The sequence below is a fragment of the Nycticebus coucang genome, chromosome 14, assembly GCF_027406575.1.
Source record: "Nycticebus coucang isolate mNycCou1 chromosome 14, mNycCou1.pri, whole genome shotgun sequence".
Taxonomy (NCBI): Eukaryota; Metazoa; Chordata; class Mammalia; order Primates; family Lorisidae; genus Nycticebus; species Nycticebus coucang.
Window position 1 is genome coordinate 60,639,523 of NC_069793.1, and position 14,730 is coordinate 60,654,252.

General features: G+C 35.2%; 1 protein-coding gene across 1 annotated transcript; it reads left to right on the forward strand.

The window, feature by feature from the left end:
* The first annotated feature begins 1,619 nt into the window (after positions 1–1,619).
* On the forward strand, positions 1,620–2,564 carry LOC128564433 (olfactory receptor 52N5). The gene has a single exon (XM_053559912.1). It carries the CDS (start codon positions 1,620–1,622, stop codon positions 2,562–2,564), a length of 945 nt encoding a protein of 314 aa, XP_053415887.1.
* Positions 2,565–14,730: the final 12,166 nt, after the last annotated feature.

Below are 14,730 nucleotides of genomic sequence, written 5' to 3' on the forward strand. Positions count from 1 at the left end.
TGTCCTTATTGTACTTTTAATAGCTATATGCTCTCTTTTTTATTTCTCCTGAACCACATGGAAAAATAAGAAAGCTGAGAGGCTTGGGTAAATCTTAATAGTATTTGTAACCAAATTACCCTTTCCTTTGGAAAAAAAATAAATCATTCTAAGAAATCCACTTGCTACTTCCTGGAAAATGACTGGAATGATTGGCAAGGAAGAAAAGTAAGCAGAGGAGTGTTTTCCAAATTAGAAACATGATGCCTCCTCTTCCTCCACAGAATAACAAGAAAATAAATACATGCAAAGTCAAATAAATGAGACTAAATCACTTTCTACTGCTTGTTAGTCCCCAACTTCTGCATAAAGTGACTTTATAAAAGCCAATTAATTGGCTTAGTGGAACAGATCTGAAGTCTGAGTTAAGAAAACCTAGATTTTATTCTGAATTAATCACTAGTAGTTTTGGGAAAGCAAATTAAGCATCCTGAATATAAACCAGGAAATTCAGTGCTAGTACCTCATCTTGAACTACAGAAAGCATGGTTCTTTGCAAAGAAAGTGTCATTCCATCTCAATGTTCAAGGAAGACTTGTTAAGATAAGTATATAGCATTTGTCTTAAATCTACGTTAAATTTATTTTTGTAGATGGCATGAGAAAAGGGTCTAGTTTTATTTTTCTGCATTGTGAATACTCAATTTTCCCAGCACTGTTTTATTGAGGAGACTGTCCTTTCCCCACTGGAGTAGTTGAAGTCTTTGTCATAAATCCATTGGCTATGGGTCGGTGGACTTATTTATGGATCATGTACTGTGTTTCATTGGTCTATATTGTTGTCAGTACCATGCAGTTATTGTTACTATAGCTTTGTAGTGCATGTTGATATCAGGTTGTATTGTAATGCCTTCAGCTTTCTCCTTCTTCTTTTTTTTTTTTTTTGAAACAGGTCTCTTTGGCTTGAGATCCATGGCATGATCACAGCTAACTGTAGTCTCACTCTCTTGGCTTCAAGTGATCCTCTGGCTTCAACTTCCCAAGTAGCTGGAATCACAGGCACACCACTGTGCCCAGCTAAGTTTTTATTATTTGTAGAGATGGGTTCTTATTATGTGACCCAGGGTGGTCTTGAACTCCTGTCTTCAAGCAATCTGCCTGCCTAGTCCTCCTGAAGTGCTAGGATTACAGGCATGAGCCAACATGCCCAGCCCTCTAGCTGTATTGTTTTTGCATTGCCTATTAAGGATCCTGCATGAGTGTTGGAGTTGTACACGAATACCATTTCTGTTTCCAAACCTACTGTGTGACAACCAACTTTAATCTCTCTGTGCCTGTTTCATCTTTATTTGATAAAAAAGAAAAAAGAACACTGTAACTGTGTTTATGGCTTTATAATTTCATTTAGATATTTTATAAAACTTTTAAATATGACCTAGAATATAATTAGTCAATAAATTGTATATTTTCATAAACACTGTTATTCAAATTGTTGGTACTATTTTTCATACCAATAAATATTTTACCATCTAAATTTAAGCTTGCATTTGTAAGGAAGATTGGAGCCAAATTTCTATTTCTTAATTCCTCTACTTCAAACAGAAACTTCTGGAAAAATATAGTTCTTTTACTGAAGTAATCATGCTGGTTTCCAACAATTCATATGTAGCTCCCCAATATTTTATTCTTAATGGCATTCCTGGTCTGGAAAGAGTACATGTGTGGATCTCCCTCCCATTCTGCATGATGTATATCATCTCCCTTGTGGGGAATCTTGGTCTTGTGTATCTCATTTATTATGAGGAGTCCTTACATCATCCAATGTATCTCTTTCTGGCCATGCTCTCCCTCATTGACCTCCTTACCTGCACCACCACACTACCCAATGCACTCTGCATCTTCTGGTTCAAGCTCAAAGAAATTAACTTCAGTGCTTGCTTAGTTCAGATGTTCTTTGTTCATGGACTCACAGGTGTAGAGTCTGGTGTGCTCATGCTCATGGCAGTGGACCGCTATGTGGCCATTTGCTACCCTTTACGCTATGCTACCATACTCACTAACCCTATCATTGCCAAGGCTGGACTTGCCACCTTCCTGAGGGGTGTGTTGCTGATGATTCCTTTTCCATTCTTGGTCAAGCGTTTGCCCTTCTGCCAAAGCAATATCATTACCCATACATACTGTGACCACATGTCTGTGGTAAAGTTATCCTGTGCCAGCATCAGAGTCAATGTTATTTATGGCCTAATGGTTGCTCTCCTGATTGGCGTGTTTGATATATGTTGTATATCTGTGTCTTACACTATGATCCTGCGAGCAGTGGTCAACCTGCCATCATCAGATGCTCGGCAGAAGGCCTTCAGCACCTGCACTGCTCATATCTCAGCCATCATCATCACCTATGTTCCAGCATTCTTCACTTTCTTTACGCACCGTTTTGGAGGGCATACTATTCCCCCCTCTCTTCACATTATTGTGGCGAATCTTTATTTGCTTCTTCCCCCAACTTTAAATCCCATTGTTTATGGGGTAAAGACAAAGCAGATCCGAGACAGTGTCACAAAGTTCTTCCAGGGTGCAAGGTGATTAAAAACAACAAAAATTAGATAGAAGAAAGATGAATGAAAAACAACAAAGAAGAAGCTTATTTAGTATTTTATATTTACTTTTTAATTGTCACTTTCAGAGTATAATTTTTGAAACTATATTGGGGAAATGTATAGTTAACTCTGGATTTATATCTCAGTAAGTATCCCTTTTATTTTTCATCACTAGTTTTTTTAATAAATTAGATGTAATTTATTTTATTTTATTTTAAACAGAGTTTCACTTTGTTCCCCTGCACAAAGTGCCATGGTGTCATAACTCACAGCAATCTCACACTCCTGGGCTCAAGCAATCCACTTACCTTAGCCTTCCAAGTAGCTGGGACTACAAGCGCTCACCAGAACATCTGGCTATTTTTTTTTTTTTTTTAGAGACAGGATTTCGTTCTTGTTCAGGCTGGTCTTTACTCATGAGCTCAAGCAATCCACCCACTTCAGCCTCCCAGAGTGCTAGAATTACAGGTGTGAGCTAGATATAATTTATTTTAAATTGACAAATAACATTGTATGTATTTATTGTGTACACCATGATGTTTTGGAATATGTAAACATTGTGGAATGTCTTAATCTAGTTGATCTCGTGGAACAGAGAGTAGAATGGTTGTTTCTTAACACCAGTTTTTAAAAATATATGTATTATTTTTAAATTTTTAAAGTTTGATACATAATAGTTGTACATATTTTGGGGTACATGTGATATTTTGATTCATGCATACAATGCATAATGATCAAATCAGGATAATTGGAATATCCATCACCTGAAACATTTATCTATTGTTTATATTGGGAGAATTCAAATACTTCTCTTCTAGCTATTTCGAAACATACAATGAATTATTGTTAATTATAGCTACCCTACTATACTAGCAGACACTATATATTTTTCTTTCTAATTGTATTTTTGTATTCATTAATCAATCTATTTTTCATTCCCCTACCCTGCCTAGCCTTTGTTTAGGCTGATTACCACCAATCTAAATTTATCTCCATGAGATCCACTTTTATAGCTCCAAACACAAGTGAAAACAGCAATCTCACTACTGGTTATATAGAAGACAAAAGAAGAAGAAAGACAGAAAAAGAAAAAGAAATCAATATTTCAAATAAATATTTTCATTCTCTTGTTTATTATAGTAATACCCACAAAAGCTTAGGTATAAGATCTACCCTAAGGGTTCATCAACAAAAGAGTGGATAAAGAAAAGTTAGTGTGTATATACATATGAAATGAAATATTATTCAGCCATAAAAAAGACTAAAATTCTGTCGTTTGCAGCATTATTGATGGAACTGGAACTCGTTATTAACTTGTTATTAACGAACTCGTATGTTAAGTGAAATAAACCAGGCACAGAAAGACAAATATTGCATCACTAGTTTTAATCAAGTTGTTAGTGTGGGTTTATAACAGTTTTCCTTGAAGATATTTATCTAAGATATATTTTTAACCTTTTGAAAGCGGCCTTAAGTTGCTTATTTTTATTGGTAATCCTTGATATTGAGCATTTTCCAGGCTTGTCTGTTTTTGAAGTTAAATTTCACTTTATGGATTCACTTTAAAAAACATTTTTTTCTGTGTATCTAATCAAAAAGTATCTAACGTCACCACAGTTTCTAGGATGTACACGCAAGTCTTATTTATCTGTAGGCTTAGTACTCCAGGAGTCACATTGTGGAGGCTACATGATACATGGTGTGACTTTCCCATTTGAATGTCAACCAATCAGTGAGATGATTGATTCATTCATTCATGCTTCATTTGTTCATTATTTCATTTTCCATGTCTGTGTACATTTTTAATAGCTCAACTAATGCCTAAAATAAAACTTACCCTTCCTTCTTCTTGGTTGCTACATATACTACATTACCACAATCCACTATAAGTTAGTTTATTTGTTTGCACATGTGTTTAATTAACCCTAGAACATACTATCTCTTAATATGCTGGATATATATTTCTTTTTGCATTTTAGGCACTAATATAATTCAAGTCAAAAGGTATGAGTAAAACAAAAATTAATTACATGGCTAAATGAACGAATCTATATTTGTTAGGCCCTGTTAGGTAGTAAAAATGGGAATCCTTCATTCTATAGTATTTGGGGCTCTTACCCTCCACCTCAACAAATCTACCTTTAATCATTCATTTCTTCAAGAACATTCAACTTTCTTTTAGAAATGAAAGAAAGTTATCTTCTAAATCCTCCTAATATGGCTTAAACAGAAAAGTAATAGGCCTAGGTTGGGGAAGGGGTCAAGAAGGTTCAAAATTTCAGTCATATCAGAAAAAATAAGTTTAAGAGGTTTATTGTACAACATGTGATCATAATTAACAATGTATTGTATTCTTGAAAATTGTTGTATATTTTAAATGTTCTTACCACAAAAAGTAAAAATGAAAAGTAATGCATAGATTATATTGATTTAGTCATTCCATGATAAATATATATTTTAAAACAAGTTGTACAGGATACATATACACTTTTGTGAAATAAGAAATAAAAAATTAAATAATAAAAAACCAGATAGCTAGCATTAGCTTCACCATCACAAGTAGCAGGATTGTAGGTAAAGAATATATGTGTTGATGGAATCAAACTTTTTTATTAACCTTATGGTAATATAAAAATCAGCCATAATTTAAGACAACACTTAAAATTGGAATATACTGTATGCATATTTATACTTTCAGCCCTACCAAGACACTATATATATATAGAATGTCAAAAAGTCTTTTTGAATGGGTAAATGAATGAATGAATGAAATAGAATTTAAAAATTATTACATTTATGTCTAAATATTATTTCTTAGAAATCATGAAGGAAATAAAATACAAACAATAGGAATAAAACTAAAAGACGTACCTCATAAACCATTAGAAAATGTAAATTTCTAATAAAAATCTCTACTATAAAATGGTGAATAATAAGGAAATCCTGTGAAAGCAGGCAAAAAATACAATGGCAAGCAAAGCAATAAAGGTAAATTATTTAAACTAAACTATATTAAATATTAATCATATTTCACAGTGATTGTATATATGTATGCATATATATAATGTACAAAGAAAATAATAGACAAAATATGCACTAGACAATCAAGGCAAAAACAGATTCCCAATTTTGGAAGGAAATACATATTAATGTTGAAGTAAAAATCCAAGTAAGTAAATGATAAATCAAGATCATTTGTGATAAACAGTGAATGAAATGCTTGACATAGTACAATTAATGCTAATTTTACCAAATTACATCATCTCTAGGTGTGACATAGTTTTCCACAAGAAAAATAACCAAAATCACTGCAATTGTCTTTTTTGCATTATCAAATATGCTACTTATCTCTTTCCTGTGTCTTTTTTATGTATCTATGGAATTAATTATTAAAACTAGCTCCATCTATACAGAAGGACTTTAGTTCTCACCTTTCATACATTTAGAAATCTCTCAGTTAAGAACACAAGGTGATAATAAGTTATATGGTATTAACCAGAAAGTAAATATAACATTTAAAATTTTTTTTTCAGATTAATACTAGGGTGCAAGCAATTAGGTTACATTGTTTGTGTTTGTTAAATAAAGTGCAAGTTGTAATTCACTCAGAAGGTGTGCTGAGTACCCTTACCTTGTGCACATCGGAGGAGAGTTTACCAATCCACCTCCCTCCTCCCTTCTCCCCCACCCCCATTTGAATTTAATTGAGTTTTTCTATACTGTAGATGTGGAGTTTTTCATCTACGAGTTTCACATTAGCATAGAGTATATTTGATATTTGCTTTTCCATTTTTGTGATACTTTACTGAGGAGAATGTTCTATACCTTCATTCAGGTAAATACAGAAGGAAAAAGCTATTTGCATGTTATGAATCTGACAAAGGGCTGATAAGTAGAATCTAGAGAACTCAAATTAATCAACGAAAAAGATCAAACAATCCCATTTATTTGTGGATAAGGAGATGAATGGAAACTTCTCCAAAAAAGACAGATGACTGGCCTAAAAAAGACATGAAAAAAATGCTCACCATCCCTAATCATCAGAGAAATGCAAATCAAAACCACCTTTAGATATTACCTAACCCCAGTAAGAATAGTTCACATCACAAAATCCCAAAGCTACAGATGTTGGCATGGATGAGGAGAGAAGGGAACACTTTCACACTGCTGGTGGAATTGCAAACTAATATAGCCTCTTTGGAAAGAAGTATGGAGAATCCTCAAAGAGCTAAAAGTAGACCTTCCATTTGATCCCATATTCCATTATTAGGTAACTACCTAGAAGAATGGATTAATAAACTGTGGTATATGTATACCATGGAATACTATTCGGCCATAAGAAGATGGAGACTTTACATCTTTTGTATTTACCTGGATGGAGTTGAATGACAAATTTTAAATGATTTCAAAACATCATAACCTAGTTGACCTGCAAAGAAAGTGGACACATGTTTTTCTTTTAGCAGGAGCATTAAGATAGGAATATCATCACTTATAAAGTATAATGTTGGTACCTGTTGTCTATTTTTTTTGATACAAATTTTATTCCAATTCAGTTTTTCAGCAGCCCAAAGACCAATATTCTTCCAGGTTTGGTTGAGAACCAACATAATAAAAACACCCTCAGTGGATCTCACAGACTTCTACCATTATTAGAAAATCAATATAATAAGTTATCTTTTTATCTTAGAGGGGTTTTTTTTAATAATGTATCCTCAATCCTAACATGCACAGTAAGTATTCACTTATTTTATAGTTAAACTGTGGGTAACTTCCATAATCCTGATCCTGTTGTCTATTCTTATCCCAATCCTCAAAGACCTGAAGTCTCCACCTATGCGGCCACAGACCAGTGTTAGGAACCAGCCACACAGCAGGAGGAGAGTGGAGGGGCCTAAGCAAAGTTTCATCTGTACTTACAGTCGCTTCCCATCACTTGCATCACTGCCTCAGTTCTGCCTCCTGTGAGATCATCCCTGGCATTAGATTCTCCTAGGAGCCCAGACCTTCCTGTAAACTATGTATGTATGTATGTATGATGATATGAGGTAGAGCTGAGGTGGTGATACTAGCCCCGAGAAACAGCTGCAAATACAGATTATCATTAGAAATAAAGTGCATGATATACGTAATGTGTTCAAATCATCCTAAAACCTACCCCACTCCCATCATCCATGGAAAAATTGTTTTCCATGAAACTGGTCCCTGGAGCCTAAAAGGTTGGAGATTGCTGACATAGATGATAAGTTGGTTTTCTTGGCTGGTCATCTTTAGTCTTTATAGCCCACATTCTTTTTTGACTATGACAGTAGGCTCATCCAAAGAGGTTTGCTATCTAAAATGAATTAAACACAGTTGTCCATGCCACTGTGGCATCCTGTCACCACACGAAGAAAACGGCAGGGACACAGATAGAAGTACAAATGGTTGCAAGAGGTGGACTTCCAATAGGTGCAGGGAAGCCTTGAGTAACCTCTGTCATGTTCTTTCATTGAAACATTATACAACAGGTGGGGGGGGGGCATGTACAATGACTCCATGCTTAATGATCGCTATGTGCTCTTTCCCCATAGGCTCGACTCCCACCCTGTTGCACTACAAATGTTCAAGGTTCAACACCTGCTTTCTAATGAGTGACTGATTTTATCTCATTAATGCATGCAGTTGCTTGAGGGCTTGTCTCCGGGCTGCGAAACACCTTCAAGCTGGCCTGGAGATTGTCCCCCTCCCAGGGTCTCCCTCAAGAACCGGTGACCGCTCTTACATGCCTGGTGCTCAGTCTCCTACACACAGTATCTCTAGATATGAACCAAGAAAAATTAGGCTCTCATTCTGAGGCACAAGGGGAGGATTGATATAAAAGAACATTTTTCTGATCATAATCAGGAACTATTTTCTAGCTATTTCTTCTTGCGATTGGGGTGATTCATACATGACTTCCACAACTGCCAATGATCCCATTTGGTTATAAAAAATATATATATTCATAATATCCATGACAGGTCATACTAAATTGCAAACTGAGAATTAGTGAAGTAATCATTTCCCAACATAAATCTATCAGTCACAACATTTTTTCCCTTCAATTTGGATAAATGAAATCAAACTGCATTTCTAAGAATATAATAATCAATTTCTATACATTTAAAGCCTCTGTGCACTTTAACAAATCCCCTCTCCAATTTATCTACTACTAACAATGAAAAAGTCCTCTCAGCACCCCGCCTTCATTTTGCATGATTTTTTTCCCATCCCTTAGCCCTTGCATTCTTCAATACATACTCTCTATTACCTAATTTCTGAATGCCAAAACAGTGACCTGAACACAATCTTGTCCATATGTTCAGAGACTTGGTCAAACAGCATCAAATTTCTAAAATATTAGCAAATGCATGACCCTCAGTCTCCAAACTCATTACTGTCTGTACTTTTTAACTGAACCTTTAAGGAAAATGTGTGTTACATAACCAAAGGGATGTTTCAGAAATTTAGTCATACAGATGCTGGTGTGGGAATCAAGATTACCTCTATGGGAAGGGGAAAAAGAGTGGAAAGTTTTTACTCTTACTGCTTATGAATCATATATAAATCAGTAAATAATTTCCGTGTATGTTAAAATAGTTTAACAGTAAATTTCACACAAACTTTATGGATACCTTGTGTAAGTGCTTTCGTGTGGGCATGTATGTTTGAAAATGAACACAAACTGTTCAACTGAGGTAAGATGGTATCTCATTGCAGTTTTGAGTTACATTTCTGTGATGATTAATGAAGATAAGCATTTTTAATATACTTCATAGCCATTTGCATATCATCTTTTGAGAAATATCTATTCATGTCCTCTGTCTACTATTTTAAAATTTCAGACTAATATAAAATTAATAATGATTAGGCTACATTGTTTGCATTTGTTAGGTAAAGTCCAAGTTGTAGTTGTGCCCCTCACCCAAGAGGTGTGCCATGTGCCCCTACATTGTGCCTATTAGGTGAGAGTACACCAATCCTTCTAAGATCCCCCCTCCCTCCACCTTGCTTCTCCCAACTTTAATTAATCGAGTTTTTCTCTTGCATGGGCATGTATTTGTTCATCTACCGGCTTCATATTAGTAGTATTAGGTACATTGAATACTTCCTTTTCCATTGTTCTGACACTTCACTAAAGAAAGTGTTCTCCAACTCCATCCAAGTTAACACAAAAGATGTTAAGGCCCTCATCTTTTTTATGGCTGAATACATGGTATATGTATACCACAATTTTTTAATCCATTCATGGGTTCATGGGCATTTGTATTTATTTCATATCTTTGCAGTTGTGAAATGAGCTGCAATAAAAATTCTAGAGAAAATGTCCTTATGATAAAATGATTTTTTTTATCCTGAGTAGATACATAGTAATGTGATTGCAGAATCAAATTGAAGATCTATTTTGAGTTCTTTGAGGATTCTTTGTACTTCTTTCCAAAGAGGTTGTAGTAGTTTGCAGTCCCACCAACAGTGTAAAAGTGTTCCCTTCTCATCACAACCACAACCAATCTGCAGCTTTCAGATTTTGTGATGTGAGTTCTCACTGGGGTTAGGTGATATCTCAGGGTGATTTTGATTTGCATTTCTCTTACATATTATGAGCATGTTTTCATGTTTTTGTTGGCCATTTGTCTCTTCAGAGAAGGTTCTGTTTATGTCTCTTGCCAGTGGTAGATAGGATTGTTTGTTCTTTTTTGTTGATTAATTTGAGTTCTCTGTAGATTATCAATCATTTGTCAGATTCATAGTGTTCAAATACCTTTTCCTATCCTGAAGGTGTCTGTTTTCTTTAATTACTTTTTACTCAGCTGTACAGAAGATTTTTAACTTAAGTACCATTTATTTATTTTTGTTATTGTTGCCTTTTTGAAAGAAATAATTTTAAAAAGATTTTTTTTTTCTATTGAGTTGTTTGAGTTCCATGTTTTTCTGGATTTTGGTCCCTTGTCAGATGAATAATTTGTAAATATTTTCATGCATTCAGAAGTTTATCTCTTCCTGAAAATTTCTACAAACTGTGAAGATGCTTTGTAGTTTAGTAAGTCCCATTTGTCCATTTTTGTTTTTGTTGCCTATTCTTTTGAGGTCATAGCCATAAATTCTTTATCTAAACCAATGTCCTAAGTGTTTTTCTATATGTTTTCTTCTAGAATTTTTAAAATTTCTCGTCTTACATTTAAATCTTTAATCTATCTTGAGTTGACTTTTGCATATGGTGGGAGATAGGGATTCAGTTTCATTTTTCTATATATGGATATTCAATTTTCCTAGTACCTTTGTTGAAGAGGGTGTCCTTTCAATATATGTTCTTGACACCTTTGTCACAAATCACTTGATTTTAAATATGTGGATTTATTTCTGGATTCGTTATTCTGTTCTATTGGTCTAGTTGTCAATTTTTATAAAAAAACAAAAACAAAAACAAAAAACATGTTGTTCCGATTACCATAGATTCATAGTATATTTTGAGGTCAGGTAGTATCATGCCACCAGCTTTGTTCTTTTGGTAAGGATTGTGTTGGTTACCTTGGCTCTCCTTTGGTTATATATAAATTTTAGGTTGTTTTCTATTTCTGTGAAAGGTAAAATTGGTGTTTTGATGGGGAATGAATTAAATCTACATATTTCTTTGGATAGTAGGATAATTTTTGTGGAAAGAGTCTCATTCTGTCACCCTGGGTAGAGTGCCCTGGTGTCATGATGGTTCACAGCAACTTCAAACTCTTGGGCTCAAGAGATCCTCTTACCTCAGCCTCCCAAGTAGCTGGGACTATAGATGCCTGCCACTACACCCAGCTAGTTTTTTCCTATTTTTAGCAGAGATAGGATCTTGCTCTCTCGCAGGCTGGTTTCAAACTCTTGAGCTCAAGTAATCTACCACTCAGCCTACTGAAGTGCTAGGATTACAGAAGTGAGCCACCATCTTTGGCCTAATCCTAATATTTGATTATTTATCTTATTATGTTGCTAATTGAATTATAGGTGTTTTATGAATTTTCATTTTTTAAATTTTTCCTCTGACTATTTTGGTTCAGTGGAATTTTTTAAGGGTTCCAGTTAATTTTGTTCTCTTTTTCTTTTGTGTGATTGCTTTACCAGTAAGTTTTATACTTTTGTGTGTTTTCATGTTGGCGAATATTATCCTATCACTTCCAAATTTAGAACAGCTTGAGAATTTCTTCTAGGGCTTGTCTAGTGTTAAGAAATTCTCTCAGCATTTGCTTGAATGAGAAAGCCAACTCTCCATAATTATGGGTCTTATTCTTGCTACACATAGCATCATGATCAATCAGGTTCTTTTTCTTTCAGCACTGTGAATATGTCATTCCATTTTCTTGTGGCCTGTAGGTTTCTGCTGAGAGTGCCACTGTTACTCTTATGGGGTTCCTTTATACTTGAGTAGGCACTTTTGTCTTACTGATTTTAGAATTCATTCTTTCACTGTGCTTTGAACTGTCAGGTTATAATATACTATGGCAAAGCTCATTTTTATATTGTATTTTTATGAGAATTGCTGAGACTCCTATATCTGGAAGTCAAAATTTCTTGCTAGACTTAGGAATTTTTTTCATCTATTATTTCATTAAATAGGGTTTCTAAGCTTTTTAATCTCTTTTCACCCCAGGGAGTACCATTAATTTGTAAGTTTAGCTGCTTACATAGTTCCAAAACTCTTGAAGACTTTATTTTTTTCTTTAAATTTTTTTCTTATTGGAGTATTTCAAAGGACCTGTCTTCAAAATATAAAATACCTTGATTCTCTCTTCTTGGTCCAGTCAATTATTGAGACCTTTATATATATTTTGTACTTCCGTCAATAAATTTTTCAGTTCCTCTAAATTGAATCACTGAATTCTTTGTATCAGTTTTCATATTTCTCTTGTATCTCATTATGCTTCTTCTAAATCAGTATTTGAATTCTTTATTTGGAATTTAAAGCATTTCTTTTTGTTTTGTTTTTTAATTAAGTCATATACACATAGATCATGAATACATTTATGCATATGTGGGGTACAATGTGTTGATTTTTTTATACAATCTCACATGGTTACATCAAACCAAAAGAATTTATTTTTTTGGTGAAGACACGCTGTTAGAGAATTATTGTGTTCCTCTGAACCTGTCATATTACCTTATTTTCTCATTTTCTGTGTTTTTACATTGATTTCTCTTCATACAGTACAACAATTACTTCCTTTTGTAAGTTATTTTCCTTAGCGTAAGACATTTTTCTTGAAGATGTGACTATTATGTTGGCTGAGTATAGCCCTTTGGTTTTGGTTCTGGGTGCATGCAATAGTGAAAAGTCTAATGTGATTTATTTTGCTATAAATAGCCTCTGTGGTATCTGTGATTCCTTCTGTGTATTAGGATGCAGTTATTCAAAGGGGCTGCAGTAAAGTTGGAGTGGGGACAGGAACATATATGGGCCTGCCTTCAAGGTTCAGTGGTAGTAGTAATGAGCTAACTCTGTCTTTCCTTATGACCTGGGGCAAGGTATGATGGCCCCTGTGTTGGTGGTCATAGGAAAGCCAATTCTAGCCCTCTGCATGGCTTTCTCTGATGCTGTTGTAGTGCCTTTATACTGGGAAGGTGAGTGGGCTCTGAAGCTCTTGAGAAACCAAGTGGTTTAAGTGATAGCAGTAGCAGTAGTGGTAAGATGCTCTTCTGTTTTCCAAGAATTGTGCATTTGTGTTGGCAGTGCTTGGAATGATCTGTGTAGGCTGCAGTCCAGGCCAGAAAATGCCACTTGTAGGTAGGAGACAACTGCGTAGTAGTGATAGAGTGTTTATGCTTCACATCTGCCCCTGGGAGAAACACTCAAATATCCTAGGTTATAGATTGGTTGTGGACATCCAAAAGCCTCGATCCCACACTCTGTCTTGGTGGGGAAAGTGAAGCTGGGCAGAATCAGATGGGGCAAGCTTGTACTCTGCCCTTCCAATGGTGAGTGCATACACGAGCTGTGACAGAATATGGGATCATCCTTAGGCTCCTGATGAAATGCTTGAATATGGGGTGGATACTTCTTCACAGACATCTTCCCATGGGGCAGAGTTGTCCCGGAGGTCACAGCTTTCATTGGTGACAGAGGAACTTGTCTGCCTCCCACTTCCCAGTCCCAGTGGGGCTCCCTCCGTTGTCCTATCTGTGGCATCTGATCTGGCTATTCAATAAGTATGAGCTGTTCACACCTAGCCTGTAACTCAGCCCTGGCTCAAGATCAAGCCTCCACTGCAACTCTCATCCTGTTCAGTTCCTATAGGGGTGTGCCCAATTTAGTGCTGGAAGCAAAATCCCACACCATGCTCACATCTCAGTACTGGTTATAGAAGCCTATCCCTTGTTTGAGTCCCAGATTCCCAATCCATGACCTAAGTTTCCCTAATGCTTACTTCTGAAGCTTCTGGTTCCCAGGACTATACACAGTTTGCTAAGAGCTAGATCAAGAACAGCATCATATTGTAGCCATTAGGTCACTCACAGGGATGGAGTGGTACATCCCCTGGAGCAGTTCCTTCCCACAGTCTCCTTATAGAGATTTAGTGGCTACTCCCAAAGATAGATTCATTAAACATAATCATATTATACATAGGTAGACTTTTTTCTGGCATTTTCACTTAATACATTTTCAAAATTTATATATTTTGCACCATGTACCAGTACTTCATTTCTTTTTTGTGATAGAATAATAATCTTTTGTATAACTTATACATTATTTTGCTTTCCCTTTTAGTAACCACTGAAGATATAGGCTTTTATAATTTTTTGGCTAATCATGCTATTACAAATATTCCTAGGCAAGTTTTGTTTTAACATGTCACCTGTTCGAAATTATTTTGGGTATATACCTACGAGTTATATTGCTGGGTCACATAGTAATTGTGCTTAACTTTTTGGATAATTTCCAGATTTTTATTTTACACCAGATTGCATTTCTAGCAGATTTATACAAGAATTAGAAGCTATCCACATCTTTGCCAATATGTACAACTTATGTTTTAATAAAAAACTAAACATTTTAGAATGAGTTGCATCTTTTATTTATTTATTTTTTTTGTAGAGACAGAGTCTCACTTTATAGCCCTCGGTAGAGTGCCGTGGTATCACACAGCTCACAGCAACCT

Excerpts from the sequence above, each read along its gene's own strand:
- LOC128564433 (XM_053559912.1), top strand. The coding sequence starts at position 1,620 with ATGCTGGTTTCCAACAATTCATATGTAGCTCCCCAATATTTTATTCTT.